We start from the raw sequence: 18,074 nt of genomic DNA, 5'->3' as shown, positions 1-18,074 counted from the left end.
AAACTTTAAGATCATCAGCGTACAAGAGAAACCTAGCATACGAAAAGCAAGTGCTGATGTCGTTGATGAACAGGACAAAGAGCAAGGGTCCAAGAATACTGCCCTGCGGAACGCCGGAAGTTGCAAGGTATGGACCGGATGATACACCATCAATGCAGACAATACACCATCTGTTAATTAAATAAGAATTTAGCCACTGCAGAAAATTTGAGTGAAAACCAAGACAGGAAAGTTTATGAATAAGGATCTCATGTGATACATTATCGAAGGCTTTGGAGAAGTCAGTATAAATACAATCCACCTGGTATCCAGATGCAAAAGCAGATATACAATACTCACTAAACTCCACTAGATTGGTGCCCGTCGAACGTCCCGCAACAAAACCATGCTGTTTGGCACAAATTAGGCTCTTCACTGAAAAGTATAACTTGTCTTTTACAACACATTCAAATAACTTCGAAACAGTAGTGAGCTTTGATATAGGTCTGTAGTTACAGACATCATTCTTATTTCCAGATTTGTAGATAGGAGTTATCGATACAAGTTTCCAAGCATCAATAAACTCCCCGCACTGAAGTGACATATTAAACAGGATCTCAAGAGGTAAAACTAAGGCCGGACAACCTTTAAACAAGGCACTTGAGAGGCCATCAGAATCTGTCTTGACCGACTGCTTTAAATTAGTAATACCACTTGAGATCTCGTCACATGAAATCGACATTGAACCGAAATCCAGAGCAGAATTTAAATCAGATGCAAAGTCGAAAGAAGGGGCATCATCATAGGATGCAAAATTGTTACTAAAATAGTCCGCAAACAGGTTCACTACCGCATTAGGATTTGTAGCTACACTATCTTGGTAAAAGACAGAAGCAGGAACCGAGGAGCAGGTCCTTTTAGATTTAATAAAACTCCAAAATGTTTTTGGATTGGACTTAATATTTGTCTCAAAGCTAAGAATATAGTTTTTGTAAAGAAACTTATCCAAGCAGTTAAACTCCTTTAGGTACTGCTGATACTTCTCGTTAAAGAACAGATCCTTGGTCTGACTAAACTTGACTGGAACATGCCTGAAACATAGGTTAAAAAGCGTTGATCTAAATATCTAGTAGCAAATGCTAATATCTGAGGAGGAAAAAAGATCAACGCAGTTAATTTCCGAGAAAACATGGTTAAGTATAGGCATGTCGCACCGTGCAAAATTAAAAGCGATATCATCATTTACAGAGGGTACACAAAACACATAAAACTCAAGTTTAAGAACAATAGTAGTGTGATGCATATCCGACGGAGCAATATTGGAGTTATTTATTCAACAGTTTAGTGATTCGAACGTTAGTAGAAGGTTGCAAATAAGAGGAATTTCAGTAAATTCGGTACAATAGCCATCTTCCGGTGGCAAAGAGCCTAAGCCAGATAAATAATTTTGCATGTAAATGCAACAACAACGACTTGAGCCAGATAAATCCAGATAGAGGTCTGGTTCAATTTGTGAGTCAGATAATTTGTTAATTACTTCTTTTTAGTTTGGCAACGCTGCCTCTAATAAACCTACTTTTTCAAAAATAGATGTCGCTGCTTAGCTTTTCGCCGTATTAATTAAATGAAAAACACCGGCGACATCTGTATCACATTTCACGTCTGCGACAATTTCACGACATCTGCTTCTCAAGTCTCCCAATGATCCAGAGCATACCCGTTAGAATTGAGCGTGAGACGGAGCTGTAAAACTCACTGAAAGACGGCAAATATGTGAGACAGATAATTTGTTAATTTATTCACCCTTATCGCGAGTTTTATTTTCACCCGAAAATATTCACAGTTTTTGTTCACCTTATCGCAGAGGGTGGCGAAACAATTTTGCGTGTTCGAAAAAGATTTCACCTTATCGGCAGCTCTTTGTTCGGGCGAAATGAACAGCGCGGAAACCCAAATTTGTTCACTTACATTTTACAGGCGAACGAAGAAAAATGTAAGTAATTCTCTGTTTTGAAATTTGGTACTCTTATAATTATATGTACTTTTATTATTAGAAATAAATCAATAAATCAGGCATGCTTAACGAACGAAACGATATCATTTCGTTACGATAATCAACGCTAATAAACGGAACGAAGTCACTTCGTTTCGTTTATTAACGTTAAGATCGTAAAATTAACGTTAATTTGACGTTCTTAACGTTAATAAACGAAACGAAGTCACTTCGTTTCGTTTATTAGCGTTGATTATCGTAACGAAATGATATCGTTTCGTTCGTTAAGCATGCCTGCAATAAATAATGCACAACCGGAAGCTGAGTGGGAAAAAGTCAAATTCCTGTATTGCTAAGTATGTAAATTCTATTTTTTATGACAACGTATCAGTCGACCAAGTTATCCATTGTGGACAAAGCAACGATTCCAAAATGTTGAGTACCTCACTGAAACAAGATTGGCTAAGGCCCACTTCATGGTCCTTTCCAACGCCTTTTCCCTATGCGAAAAAACGAAGACATGTACTCAATTTTGCAATTGGGGGAACTCTAAATTTTTGCTTCAATTGTGGCAAAGAGTTGGTAAGAATCTAGCAAATATTAGAATGCCGGCTTGTTTAGCCTGTAATATTGGCCAAAGCTAATTAAAAAAAAATTAACTTGTTATTCAAAAGTGCTGAAAATAGTAATTATTAGCTTACAGTGAATCACTTAGCTCCAAAAGGTTAGAACTGTCTCTTAATTGCCTCCGAATCGCTTGCACATTTATATTCTAATCGCACTCAATCAATACCAAACTAAGTGTAATACTAAACATTCTTTTATAAATTTTTTATTTCTATTGTTGTTGTATTTTAAGGAAATATATGCTAGGTTACAAAATTTACACAATTGTAAGCAAATTTTTTGCTCACTGCTAATTCACAATAGAGCATCAGCTGTTTCGAAGTGAACTTTTGTTCGCCCGAAATTGCCGATAGGCGGAAAAAGTTCACCCGAACAAAAGAAGTGAAGGCGAACACTTTTCCGCGTGAACTTCGCGATAAGGGTGATTATCTTTAGTTCGGCAACGCTGTCTTTAATATTTAATGAACCTAATTTTAAAAAAAAAAAAAAAAAAAATGGCGCTGCTTGGCCTTTAGCTGATGGGAGCGAGAATTTTCAGGTTCTGAGTATCACCAAAGCAAAGAAAGTAGATTCAAAGATTTTAAAAATTATAAAATGGTACATTGTAGACTTGTAAAACTCTGTGGAATTTGTAGGACGGCTGCGAGAGGAATTCACCATACTTTTTGCTGTGCTGTCCGCCTCAACACAGCTGATTTTTTAGGGCTGTATAAAGGGTAAATTAATGGTGACTTATAACCATAAAGCCATAACCAGATAAAACAGCTGATCGAACCTACCTTAGGAAAATGAATGTAATCGATTAATGGTGCCATACCATAACGCTAACGCCATAACCATACCATAGCCAACCAATTGGTTTTTGGTTTCTCGCCATATTCATAACCTAAAAATATTTGAGTTGGTGAATTTAATAATTTTTTATAGATTTTATTTATTGTTTTGGATACGTTATGACTAAGAGACTTATTTTTTGTGGAATATGTTTTTAATTTTCTGCGTTTTCGTCATTTTTAAGAAATTTTCACGACGTTTAGGTTAAAAAAAAAATAAATGTAAGGCGCGATAACCTCCGAAGAGATCTAAGGCCGAGCTTCTCTTCCAATTTGCGTCGTGCTCCTCTTGATTTTCCCTACAAATTGGCCGGACGGGACCTACATGTTTTATGCCGACTCCGAACGGCATCTGCAAAGCAGATGAGTTTTCACTGGGAGCTTTTCATGGCAGAAATACACCCGGAGTGCTTGCCAAACACTGCCGAGGGGCGACCCCGCTTAGAAAAATTTTCTTCTAATTGATAATCTTATTTCTAAAATTTTGATGTTGCTCTGCCCGGGAGTTGAACCCAGGGCATACGGTGTGATAGGCGGAGCACGCTACCATCACACCACGGTGGCCGCCAGCTGGTTTAAAAATAGTGGCATAATAGTGGGGATTCAAGGGGTTGTGTAGCGCAATATATAGCTTCTCCAACCCAATTTTCAACCTCACCTTCGAGCGGCGGATCCCGTTTCACTAACAGACGAGGCTCTGGCGACCCAAAGCCATATAAATCGTTCCCGAGATGGTCGGGCCAGCACCTTAATGGTGCTGTGTTACTGGAGCGTATCGGATCTGTATCCGACAAAGGACCATCACATCGATAACACTCCCCAAAACCTTCGGGGAGTAACCTAATCGCTACAACAACAACAACAACAACAACAGCTTAAGTTAAATCAAAAATTGAAAATCTCAACCAAACAATTTGTAAAAAAAGCCAATTTGTCTATTTGTTTCTTATTTGCCTGATATAGGGTGTGCTCGAGCTGCAGCAGTGTTACTTTTTATGACAGAGCATAACGTTCTTCAGCAAAATTTGAGCAGATGTGGCAATTTCGCGCGTTCTTTGAACGAAATGTTGACAATCTATTGATCATCACTAGGAAATTAGCTACATTCCATCAACTAAGCAGCACTTAGCAATACTACTGTTATTATTTAGCTGCTCAAACACACCCATAGTTATGTACATTTACTGTATATTTGAAAACAGAAAGTGAAAATTTTTACTTTTTCCATGATTTTTCATCAATTTTCCGTGTGCGAACCGGTGATTACGTGGCCCCAGGAAGTAAAATTACTTACTTTCTTTATGGCTTTAAACGAATTAATTCAGATAATTTAAAAAAATAAGAAAAAAATAAAAGATGTCAAGGAAAAAAATTAGTGATAAAGAGATAAATGAAGCTTTGAATGATAATCTCTCTGATCTGTCAGATTTTTGTGACTCAGAGGACGATGATGATGTCTTTGTTGTTTTCCCATAATTAATAATTTAATTAATTTATATATATATAAAAAGTGGACGTGGTTATTGTACAGTTTCGCTCATGGTAAATAGCGATGGGAGATGAGTGACAAGGACCCTAATACCAAATTTGAGCAACAATTTTTGTTGTTATATCGGCCTACTGATTTGTAAGATCGCGGGTTCGAATCGAGCTCAAGGCATAACAATAATTTTGTATCATTATTATTGTTATGATACATTTTTTTCTTAATTGAAAAAATTTTTAAATTAGAATAGAAGAAAGAAAAAAGTTTGACAAATGCCAAAGCTCGTTGTATAGATCCATTTCGGGAACTGCTAAATTCCTTCATCGGCAACGTTTAGGCGCCGCTGCTATAACCATTCAGCCATCACAGCGGTTTTTTGTTTGTCATTATTCCTACTTTTATTCAGGTTCTTTGAGCAAGATATATCGAAATTTACTCAAGTTATCGTTTTCACAGACAGACATGTCTAAATGAATTTCTCTTTTCACCTTGATTATTTTAATATGTAAGGTATATTTATATCTCGATTAGTTTAGACCGTTGCAAATTGTAAATTGCAAAAACCGCTGAGATATAACGGCAATAAAACCTACATTTCGCATTTTTTAAATGGATCATTATACATATATTCACATGGATACTATGATGAGACTGAATGATTAATATCGATTTGCAACAATTACTTAATAATTGTATGTAGAATTCGCATAATTTAGGATATCAACGCAAGGAATGCTGGGTTCGCAAATAATTCCACAGGTCCCGTGCTGTCCGTATGCTGACCATAAATTGGCAAAGTTTCGTTTCGATTAAGCATAGAATAATAAGTTTCGCACATTTATCTTTGAGCAGCGACTAAGTAAGTAAAACACACATTGTTATTCAGCAATCTTCACACATACAATTATTCATACCTCCTCATTGTTTTCAGGTCCATTTTCAACAATACTCCATAACTCCTCTGATTCAAGGTAAGCTCGAACCGTCATTGACCAAGCCTTATAATTGTCTAAGCCTTTAAGTTTCTCGATTTGTAACTGTAAAGTCATATTATTATTTTATTTTATATAGATTTTGGACGTATTTGGAAAAGTGAAACGTTGACGATGTAATCCGGAACAAGACTGAATATGAACATCAAAAATAACAGTGAATTGTTGTGCTTGCACATATTTTGTATTTGTTATCATTCAACCGCAATAGAAAATATGGCAGAAAATTGTTATTTTCAGCACTTGAAGCCAATACATACTAACAATGACAAGTTGGTCAAGTGGGCCAGAAGATTTAATAGAGGATAAAAAAATGAAACAAATGCAATGACTGGAGGGCGGGGAAATATGAGCAGACTTGACAATGTATACATATGTACAGCAATAGCCTCAGGCTTTCTGTTCATACCTGCTTATGTCAACATTTGTATGTAGGTGCATATGTAGTACATATAATACTTATATGAAAGCACTTATTCGGGTACATATGCACTCTGGATTTACTTATAAACAAATTCATATGTATACATACGTACATAGACATAACGGCAGCTGATTGTAATATACCTTATCTCGTATGCTGTTTCAAAAACACAATACCAATAAAACTTGGAAAACACTCTATTTTAACTCTCCTTATGACAGGCATCCTTTCCTCTATTTGAACGGATCCTTCCCTATAACGGAACGTTTCGAGAAGTAACGGTGCCATTACCTCAGTAAGGGACGTAGCTGTTTTCTGGAGTTTAGTCACTCGATGAACTCAAAAAATTTCAAAGAAAGTAAGGATGAGAAGAAATAAAATAGCCTCGCAAGCCGGGGAAATATAAATCGAAATAAGAAATGATTCGAACGCGAAAGCCGAGGAAAGTGTGCAGCTAGTGATTAAATGTAGTGAGTGGGTGAAGGAGCTGTATTTGAGAACGGACAAAGAACAGACAGAGAGTTGAGGTAAGCCCTTCGCACAATACCAGTCAGCATTAAGAATTGTACATTGTTTGGGTGCAGCGATTGAGCCTTCACACTGCGAAAGCAGCTGCTTAGCAGGGGTCCATGTAATTCTTGATTTTCCAACCATATTGGGGAGGAAGAAGCTCCGAGAGGCTAAAGTCGATGACTGAAGGCGACTATCCTATTATTTTTCTGAGCCACGAGGCAAGCAGGAATAATATGACTCACACACATCTAGATCTGCGAAGTAGATCGAAGAGGAAATTCTTAGTATCGAAAAACCATGTACCATGAAAGGTGCAAGACAGAAAAGAAGGAGGGGAATCAAGCTAGCATACAAAGAAAAGAGGAAGTGGCTAATAAGCTAAAGGAAGGTGGCGACGAGACTTCAGCTTACTAGTGATTTCTACAGGTAGCGAAATCTGCGTTTCCGGTTTCCGTATTGTACTTACATAAGATCAGTACCTGTGAAATTAAGGATAAATATGAAATCAGGAAAATAAGCTTGTGTGCGTCTAAAAAATCTGGTCTTAAGTCAAAAAAGTACTTATAAACTAAGGTTTTATTACAAAATTTCAAAACTTATACCTTAGCCGTACACCATAGGTCCGGCCAGACCTATAAGCTTATTAGTGTAAAACAGTGGTCAGCACGCCATAGCTCAATTGAGCCAGACTTTCTTCACACATATTCTTACTCTCCATCGTCAGTTGTTAGCCAGAAGGCAACGAATTAACACTGCACACTAAGCTGGGTTGATTTGCATGGGCGAAAGTTAATCCATATCGCACCATCGATTTTTCGATAGGTTTTGGGCTCAGGAAAAAAAGTTTCACTAAACATACCCAAAAAAATAATTTTCGAGCTTGCAAAATTTGAGTTTTTTGACTTTTTTTCTTCGACTTTTAAGGTTTTTTTCATGACCTACTCAAAATTGTACGCTAAAAACTTTGGCGATAAGTTTTTTGAAAAAAAAAAATATTTTTTGGGCTTTGAGGAGTGTTTTGGTGAAAAAATTTTATTTTCGCCTTTTTTTAAGGGTTTCTTCAGAAACGTGCAAAAGTGTTGCCGATGAAAACGAATTTGTCTCATAGTTCCTATCAGTTTTTTAATCAGTTTTTAAAAAAAAAATTTTTGTTTTTGTTTTTGGGACTTGTTTTGGTCGAAATCGATTTTTTTCATTTTCAAGGCTCCAAATCATTTTTTATATATATGTTTCCGTTAGACCCACCAATAATTATATCAAAATTATCAGGGGACGAGCTAAGTTGATTTAGCCATATCCGTCTGTCCGTCCGTGTGGCCGTTTGTTTGAACGCAAACTAGTCCCTAAATTTTTGAGATATCTTGATGAAATTTGGTAAATAAATAAAAAATAAATGTAAGGCGCGATAACCTCAGAAGAGATCTAAGGCCGAGCTTCTCTTCCAATTTTCGTCCTGCTCCTACATGTTTTATGCCGAATCCGAACAACATCTGCAAGGCAGATGAGTTTTCACTGAGAGCTTTTCATCGCAGAAATACACTCGGAGCGCTTGCCAGACACTGCCGAGGGGCGACCCCGCTTAGAAAAATTTTCTTCTAATTGAAACACCTTATTTATAAAATTTTGATGTTGCTTTGCCCGGGGTGTGAACCCAGGGCATACGGTATGGTAGGCGGAGCACGCTACCATCACACCTCAGTGGCCGCCATGATGATTTCTTAAGACAACCATCTATGCTAGTGTTGGGAACTATCGAATGAATTCAACTATCGATAGTTAGTTACTGAATGATTTTAACTATCGAACGAATTTTTTCATTCATTCATTCATTCATTTAATTTGTTCTTTAGCTTGCCAGAAGCCAAAAGAACAATTTCTGGATTGTTTTAGTTACCCCTCGGGGTAGCTAAAGAACAAACCTATATAAGACAAAAAACGTCGTGTTCCAATGAAACGTGATCCAGATACGGCTAGAGATTTAACATGCAAATGCGACAACAATGTGAACCATATTGATCAATTTGTTGTTGCATTTGTATGTTAAATTTCTATCCGTATCTGGATCACGCTACATTAAATAACAAACGTTAAATATGACTAAAATGGTGTAAATTGTGCTTCAAGTAAATAATGAAAATATTCAATTTAAATGCCTTTGTTACATGTTATGCAAAGCGCATGAATGATATGCAAATGACCTTGGTTCGAAACCCACAGAGTTTTTTGGTCTCCCCAAACCTGTGGGGAGATTTTATGCCTCTACAACAACAACAACAACAACAACAACAGGAAGTAAGGTTACTTAAAATGGATTTTTATCTGTATTATTCAAATCTGTTTCAGAGGCATTATTGATTGCCTTAACTTAAACATAAGCTACTGTTTTTTTTTTTTTCAAAATTCAGGTCACGTTTAATTAATATAAAAATTGCACATTAAATTTCACTTATAAAAGAAACATAAAACAAATATTTCAAGCACTTAAATACTAAAAGTCGCTATAGTTGTTCTAGCCAAAATCGGATAGTGCATGAGGATCTATATTAAATTTTCGCCGCAGAGATGGCAACTGATTGTGTTATTAAACCCCTAAAAAAATTGATTGTAAAGTAAATAATACAAGTATGTACATCGAGTTGACATGAAAAATACCTTCAATGTTTAAATTGCTGTTCAAAAATATTATCATATCTAGTTTATCTCCTTTAAGTCGGTTTCTCCTGTCGTTAATTATTTGCCCTGCTTTCGAGAAAACTCGTTCTGACGGAACCGATGTTGTGGGTATACATAAATATTTTTTCGAAAGCATATATAGTTCCGGAAATGTTGACTGGCTACGATTCCAATAGTCTAGGGGATTATTTGAGCGATCAACAAAATTTTGCCTTAGATATTGCTCCAACTGAATATTTGCATTCACATTGGGCGCGTTTCGACAAATTGTTTTTGCTTCAGCAACTTTTTCATCGAGAAGGTCCCAGAGAGATACTTCGCTTTTATCGACCGATACTTCTCTTGGGGTGTTGGTAGAAACACTTGTGTTTTGTTGCCGTATTAGGGAAGTTACTTCTTCCACTAGCCATTTTGTTGTATTATTTGCATTAATTTCATTACCGAACGCAATTTTTTTAAACCAAGGATCTAGGAATGATGATTTGGCAAACATTTTGTCAGACTCCAACTGCCCTAATCGTCTCCAAACTACCTCTAACAATCTGCTCTTCAAACTTTCTTCCTCTACAGTTTTCATTTTGCGATTTCGTACTGCGTATTGAAGACCTCTGATTAGGGGCACTACCAGTGACATCGTGGGATAATTTTCTCCTGACAATTCGGTTGTCATGGCCTCTACGGGCTTGAAAAGATTAGTGTAGTCCAACAATGTTTCCCATTCTGATGAATTGAGGAAATCAGGTGCATTTGGTAAAGAAGTTATTATGGCAGAGAGTGGTTCTTTTACCAAGCATATGCGCTCCATCATTATAAGGGTGGAATTCCACCGGGTAGGGACATCTTGTTTTAACCTCAGTTCAGTAACGCCCATTTGCTTTTGCATATTTTTTAATTTTTCCGTCGCTTGAGAACTATGGTTAAAGTAAGTGACTATGGCACGACACTTGTTTATGAGCACAGTAACTTGTGGAACAGCTTTGACGGCATCAATTACACATAAATTTAATGTATGTGCTACACATGGGAGGTGGTGCTTCTGTAGCATTTCAATTATATCCTTTTTAATATTAGCCCCGTTATCACTTACTACAGTAACTATTTTGTCAAAAACGGACCACTCATCAAATATTAACTTCAATTCTGTAGCTATATTTTGGGAGGTATGATTTCCTAAGATTTCCTTTGTTGATAAAACTGCAGAAATCATTTTGTTATCCCGAACGAAATGACTAGTAACTGACAAAAAAGATTTTTGACTATCAGAAGTCCACATATCAGTTGTAACTGAAATATGTGTTACAATGTTGAGCAAGTCATGCAGTTTCTTTCTTACTTCATTGTATTTAAAAGGTAGCATTGTATTTGATAAAACTTTTCTGTTTGGCAAGGAATATAATGGCTGAAGCTTTTTTGTATATTCTACAAATCCTAAATTGTCAACGATGGAAAGCGGCTGCAAGTCTTTTGTTATCATCTTTAAAAGAGATTCATCAATATTATTTTTTTCTTGCTCTGAGAGCTCAGAACGTGTGCTGGTAACAAATAATTTTGTTTGAACAGTCCTTCTCAAACATCCACTATTGGAAATGTCTTCGGTAGGTACTGTTAACGAACTGCGCGCTGCACTCCCTGCAGTAGTTGACGAAAGAGAAGTGGAACTACGTTCCTCTTCTGAAATTACTGGCGCTATTTCTCCTGAAGTAGATGGTCATTTAAATTTGATGTGTTGCCAGAAAATTTAAAAATTTTTTTGCATATATGGCATTTAACTTCATTGCCATTTTTGGTAAAAAAACTCCCAAACAGAAGATCTCTTCAATCCAGGCCGCATTATAAATATCTACACAAATTAAATCGTTAAAATCACTTCCTCAGTTAAAAATATTTAACAATTACCACGCTTAAAACGTTTGTCGATTAGGTTGACGTATGCTAAATTTATTTTAATATCTTTTTAACACTGATATATGCACAGCAAAAATTTAAATAGAACGAATGATTCGAAGAAATAGTAATAAGCGAATCATTCATACCAAAAACTAGTAGTTCGATAAAATAGTAATGAACGAATCATTCATACCTAAAACTAGTAACTCGAAAAAATAGTAGTGAACGAATCATTCATACCTAAAACTAGTAATTCGAAAAAATAGTAATGAACGAATTTCAAATGACTATCGAATGAATGAAAATTAGTGAACTATCGAATAACTCGATAGTTTTCATTCGATAGTTCCCAACACTAATCTATGCCCAATACGTAAGCTTGTGGTAAAATTTGATGTTGCTAGCTGTTAAAATGAGGCAGAAATGGCGAAAACCCTCTTATTGTACAATCGATTGTATGGGAGGTATATTCTATAGTAATCCGATCCGGTCGACTCCGACAAATGTCAAATTCCCCATCAAAATATGCCTGCTTACCAAATTTCATTAAGATATCTCAAAAATTGAGGGACTAATTTGCATTCAAACAAACGGACAGCCGTACAGAACACAGAATACTTGACGGACGGACGGACAGACGGCATGGCTAAATCAACTTAGCTCGTCCCCTGATCATTTTGGTACACTTATTGGTGGGTCTAACGAAAACATATACATAAAAAATGATTTGGAGCCTTGAAAATTAAAAAAATCGATTTCGACCAAAACAAGTCCCAAAAACAAAAACAAAAAAATTTTTTTTTAAAAACTGATAGGAACTATGAGACAAATTCGTTTTCATCGGCAACACTTTTGCACGTTTCTGAAGAAACACTTAAAAAAACAATGGCGAAAAAATAAATTTTTTCACCAAAACCCTCCTCAAAACCCAAAAAATTTTTTTTTTTTTTAAAACTGTTATCGCCAAAGTTTTTAGCGGACAACTTTGATTCGGACAGGGTATACATGAAAATTTTAAAATCAAATGAAAATTTTTTAAGTAGGTCATGAAAAAAACCTTAAAAATCAAAGAAAAAAAGTCAAAAAACTCAAATTTTGCAGGCTCGAAAATAATTTTTTTGGGTATGCTTAGTGGAACTTTTTTTTCCTGAGCCCAAATCCTATCGAAAAATCAATGGCGCGATATAGGTTAATAAATCGACCCAGCTTACTGCACACGGATGTCGCAAAAATATTCCCTGTGAGAAATAGTACGATGGGATAACGCACCTGGTATTACGGCCTTTCCATATGTAGCTCATCTTCAAACATGTTTAGGTTTGAGTTTATACCTTTTTGGTTATGTTACATTAAAGAACTTTGCAATACAATAAGAGTTTTTTTTAATTATTTTAACAAAAGTTGTAACAATTTCATTCTGGGCTCCTTTTTTCTGCGCAAAAAAAATTGAACTTCTGCACTACAAAAAACTTCTATAAACTATTTAAAACACTTAGGTAAATAGTAAAAATAGTTGAAATTAATGTATCTTTATGTTTTGGTTTTTAAATCAGCTACATATTTTTTTTTACATTTGGTGTATCCCTGGTTCGGCAAATGTATTAATCTCAGTAATATGATTTTTTAAGCGAGTGATCGCCTCTATTTTTGCGATATTTGAGAGACTTGAAAAAACTTTCTAACTATTTCTGAATCAAAAATTTAATTTTCCAAAATTGTTGGGATAAATACATCCTCTAAATGTCGTAATTTTAACCAACGTAACAGAAAATTCTCTTAACGATTTTCTCTGTTCGTCTGTTACAAAAAAATTCTCTGATAAGAGCAAATATATTGCAAATTTTAATTCTCTGATTTTTTGTAAATAAATTATGATGATTGGTATTGTTTCATTGTAAATAGAGTTGTCCTCTTTCGTTCATTTAAGAAATTCGAATCTTTCGTTCTTTTTCTTATGAACGAACAAGTTGTTCTTTTTGTTCATTTGTTCTTTTTTTTTTTCAAGCAAATTTGTTCACTGCTGCTCGCCCCCGCGGAAAAAGCCAACAAGTATAGCTTGGGGTGTGTATGCAGCAATGCTTTGTGTAGGAATATTTAAATGTGTTATGAATAAATAAGTTAATATCTATATCTATATATATATCAGGCATGCTTAACGAACGAAACGATATCATTTCGTTACGATAATCAACGCTAATAAACGAAACGAAGTCACTTCGTTTCGTTTATTAACGTTAAGATCGTCAAATTAACGTTAATTTGACGTTCTTAACGTTAATAAACGAAACGAAATGACTTCGTTTCGTTTATTAACGTTGATTATCTTAACGAAATGATATCGTTTCGTTCGTTAAGCATGCCTGATATATATTATAAATGGGAAAGTTTGGATGTTTGGATGTTTGTCCAGACGTTTGTCTTTGTGACTCAATCACGCAAGAACGGCTGGACCGATTTGGATGAAATTTTGCACACATATAGCCAATAGTCTATAAGGATATACTAGCTATACATTTTTCAAAAGGGGCGTGGTCCCCGCCCCCTAGAAACATTTATAATTAATTATTATATTTTTTCGTCTTTGCGACTGAATCACGCCAGAATGGCTACACGGATTTTGATGAAATTTGGGACACAGACAGTAGTCTACTAGCGAAATTTTTTTCGAACATGGAAAGAGGGGTGGGGGTCCCACGACCTCTTCGAGCAATTACTTTTTAATAATTTTTACACATTATAACTTTGCGTATACTGGCCTTCACAAATATCACAGACTCAAGGGGTCAAATAAGTCGAGGGCTTACAAAGTAAGCAGTGACACCCTCCGCCCCCTTCCCCCCTTTATCTTCCGCTCTGGTGTAAAATCTATAAATTGTTATAACTCAATATAAATTTTCTCCTAAATCAATAGTTTTTGGTATCTGGCACATACAGATCGAGATCTAGACAATTTTGGAGGAACGATCAGTGGTCCTCTCCTTTTACCCCCGCCATCCGCCCTCCTTCAATTGTTTTTATTAGCACGCTTTTATTAGCTTTACCTGTATGTTTCTATGTAACTTTTCATTCACTCCTGCGCCTGCTGCCTTATCAACATGGTTTTATAATTAGCTTCACCTCATATGGAGACCCTTCCGGGATCATTTCTGGATGGTTTTCGGGATCGGTCCGGGATCCCGCCGGGGTAATTTCGGGATCATTTTGGGACCCTTCCGGGATCATTTCTGTATTGTTTTCGGGATCCGTCCGGGATCCCGTCGGGGTTATTTTGGGACATTTTCGGGACTATTCCGGAATCATTTCGGGATTATTTCGCGATCATTTGGGGACCCTTCCGGCATAATTTCTTGATGGTTTGCCGGATACATCAGGGTCACTTCGGGACCATTTTGGGATCATTTGGGAACCTTCCGAGATCATTTCTGGATCCGTCCGGGATGCCGTAGGAGCCATTTCGGGATTTTTTGTAACTTTTCCGGGATAGTTTTTGGACCCTTCCGGGATCATTTCTGGATCTGTGAGGGATCCCATCTGGGTCAATTCCGCACTATTTCGGGATCATTTTGGGATCCTTCCGGAATCATTTCTGTATGGTTTTCGCGATCCGTCGTGGATCCCCTCGGAGCCATTTCGGAACTTTTTCTGGAGTATGTCGGGGTCATTTGGGGACTTTTTCGGTATCATTTGGGGGCTCTGCCGGCATCATTTCTGGATGGTTTTCGGGATCCGTCCGGGATCCCGTCGGGGTCATTTCGGGACTTTTTCTCGACTAATACGGGATCATTTGGGGACCCTTTCGACATCATTTCTGGATAGTTTTCGGGATCCGTCCGGGATCCGGACGGGGTCATTTCGGGATCATTTGGGGTACCTACCGGCATCATTTCTGAATGGTTTTCGGGATCCCGTCGGGGTCATTTCGGGACTTTTTCGCGACTAATACGGGATCATTTGGGAACCCTTTCGGCATCATTTCTGGATGGTTTTCGGGATCCGGCCGGGATCCCATCAGGGTAATTTCGGGACCATTAGGGGATCATTTGGGGACATTTCCGGCATCATTTCTGGATAATTTTCGGGATCCGTTCGGGGTTGCCGACGAGGTCATTTCGGGACTATTTCGGGATCATTTGGGATACCTACCGGCATCATTTCTGGATGGTTTTTGGGATTCGTCCGGGATCCCGTCGGGGTCATTTCGGGACTTTTTCTCGACTAATACGGGATCGTTTGCGGACCCTTTCGGCATCATTTCTGGATAGTTTTCGGGATCCCGTCAGGGTCATTTCGGGACTTTTTCGGGATCATTTAAGGATGGCTTTCAGGATTCGTCCGGGAACCCGTAAGGGTAATTTCTGGACTTTTCGAGACTATTTGGGGATCATTTTTGACCTTCCCAAGATCATTTCTGGAAGGATTTCGGGATTTGTCCGGGATGCCGTTAAGGTCATTTTGGTACTATTAGGTGATCATTTGAGGACCTTGCCGCCATCACTTCTGGATGGTTTTCGGTATCCGTTCAGGATCCCGTCGGAATAATTGCGGGACTTTTTCGGGATCATTTGGGGTCCCTTCCGGCATCATTTCTGGATGGTATTTGGGATTCGTCCGGCATCCCGTCGGGGTCATTTCGGAACTTTTTCTCGATTAATACGGGATCATTTGCGGGCCTTTTCGGCATCATTTCTGGATAGTTGTCGGTATCCGTTCGGGATCCCGTCAGGGTCTTTTCGGAACTATTAGGAGATCATTTGAGGACTTTTCCGGCATCATTTCTGGATAGTTTTCGGGATACTTTCGGGGTCCCATCAGGGTCATTTCGGGACTTTTTCAGCATTATTTACGATTGGTTTTCAGGATTCGTCCGGGATCCCGTCAGGGTAATTTCTGGACTTTTCCGAGACTATTTCGGGATCATTTTGGGATCCTCCCAAGATCATTTCTGGATGGATTTCGGGATCTGTCCGGGATGCCGTCAGATTCATTTTGGGACTATTAGGTGATCATTTGAGGACCTTTCCGGCATCACTTCTGGATGGTTTTCATTGGGGTCCCTCCCAAGATCATTTCTGGATGGATTTCGGGATCTGTGCGGGATCCCGTCAGGGTCATTTAGGGATGCGTTCGAGATCCCGTCAGGGTCATTTCTGGACTTCTTCGGGACTATATCGGGATCGTTTCTGGATGGTTTACGGGATCCGTCCAGGGCCCCTTAAGGGTAATATGGTTTTTGAGATCCGCCCGGGAGCCCGTCATGGTCATTTCGGAACCTTTTCGGGATCATTTTGGAACACCTTCAGGGATCATTTCTGTGTGGTTCTCTGGATACGTCTAGAATCGTGTCGTTGTCATTTCTGATTTTTTGGGACTATTCCGGGAACTTTTGGAGACCCTTTCGGGCATTTCTGGATGGTTTTCGGGATCCGTCCGCGATAGCGTGGGGGTCATTTCGTAGCTTTATCTGGATAATTTCGGGATCATTTGGGATCTTATCAGGTTATCAGCTCATTTAGTTCTTTTTTTTACCCAATTACAAAAATAAAATGCATTAGACAGAAAAAAAAATTTTAAACAGATAACTTGATAAGCAGGCTAACGCGAATAGCCCATATATTTAAATTTCTCCTTGCGGACGGGGCCGCGGGTAAAGGTTAGTATATACATATGTATAATTAACTTCAAAAAAAACAAGTTACAAATTTCGGAAGATCCAAGAAATTGAAAGAGTACACACACAAATTTTAAATATGAACTTTTCAAGTTTAATAAATGTAACAATTAGTTTCTTACAAAACATGTTTTTCATAAATAGTCCATACATATATTGTTGTAGCAGTGCCACACACAAAGATGACCACACATATCTTTAGTGTAAGTGGCATCATCGACATTCGTGCTCACTGTGAATTTCTGCGTATGTATGTATGAATTTACGTATGTATGTTCGCGAACGAGATGAGAGAAAGAATAACATTAGATAAAACGAACTAAAAGAACAAATGAACTAAAAGAACAAATAGAACCGAAATCGAAGACCGTGTTCACTTGTTCAGTTGAGAGACCCGGTCAATTGAACAAGTTCAGAACGAAACGACCCAACTCTAATTGTAAATTGACTTGCTGCATTAAGTAAGGTCTTAGGAGGCAATTATTCAATAGCATATTTGGTGCAGGTGTAAAGCACTTGTATCAATTTTTTTTTTTTCTTTTTTCAACTTGTGGTTCAAATGCCGCTCGTTGTTTTATTATTTATATATTGGTATATTGATCAGGAAAGGTGCCCATTTTTCCCAAAACAGACGATTTTACCAGGCCATCAGAAAAAGGGAACAACATATTTGCTCGAATAATATTACCACAAATTCCCCATCTTCAACTAACTTTCGAATATCGAATTTCCATGTTGTCATCTTCCTCACCTGCAGACAATTCATGTTACCGTCTTACTCATTTGCCTACAATCTGATACAATTTTATTCATATCGAATTTCCTCATTTCCATATTGTCTTGTCATTTTCCTCATCTGCATACAATTTTATTTTTCCCTCTTCCTCCCTAACGCACCATCATTCTTATTATTGAAATCATATGTATATGGTTAAGTGCCTTATGCTGCGCGCACAACTTTTATAAACTCTGAGTTCGACTACCGCGTCGACTCCATAT

General features: G+C 37.5%; 1 protein-coding gene and 1 long non-coding RNA gene across 2 annotated transcripts; one reads left to right on the top strand and one right to left on the bottom strand.

Moving 5' to 3' along the window:
• Positions 1 to 4,592: 4,592 nt before the first annotated feature.
• On the bottom strand, positions 4,593 to 6,144 carry LOC137246757 (uncharacterized). Its single transcript, XM_067777766.1, has 2 exons — positions 5,833 to 6,144; positions 4,593 to 5,773 (listed from the first exon to the last, which is right to left on the bottom strand). Exons 1-2 carry the CDS (start codon positions 5,965 to 5,967, stop codon positions 5,639 to 5,641), a joined length of 270 nt encoding a protein of 89 aa, XP_067633867.1. The 5' UTR covers positions 5,968 to 6,144; the 3' UTR covers positions 4,593 to 5,638.
• LOC137246758 (uncharacterized) lies at positions 5,390 to 6,456 on the top strand. The gene is made up of 3 exons (XR_010951691.1): positions 5,390 to 5,777; positions 5,850 to 5,889; positions 5,990 to 6,456. It is a non-coding gene; the product is annotated as an uncharacterized lncRNA (long non-coding RNA).
• Positions 6,457 to 18,074: the final 11,618 nt, after the last annotated feature.

This window comes from Eurosta solidaginis, chromosome 3 (genome assembly GCF_040869045.1).
Source record: "Eurosta solidaginis isolate ZX-2024a chromosome 3, ASM4086904v1, whole genome shotgun sequence".
Taxonomy (NCBI): Eukaryota; Metazoa; Arthropoda; class Insecta; order Diptera; family Tephritidae; genus Eurosta; species Eurosta solidaginis.
The sequence above is the reverse complement of the archived record's forward strand: the minus strand, read 5'-3'. Positions and strand labels throughout refer to the sequence as shown.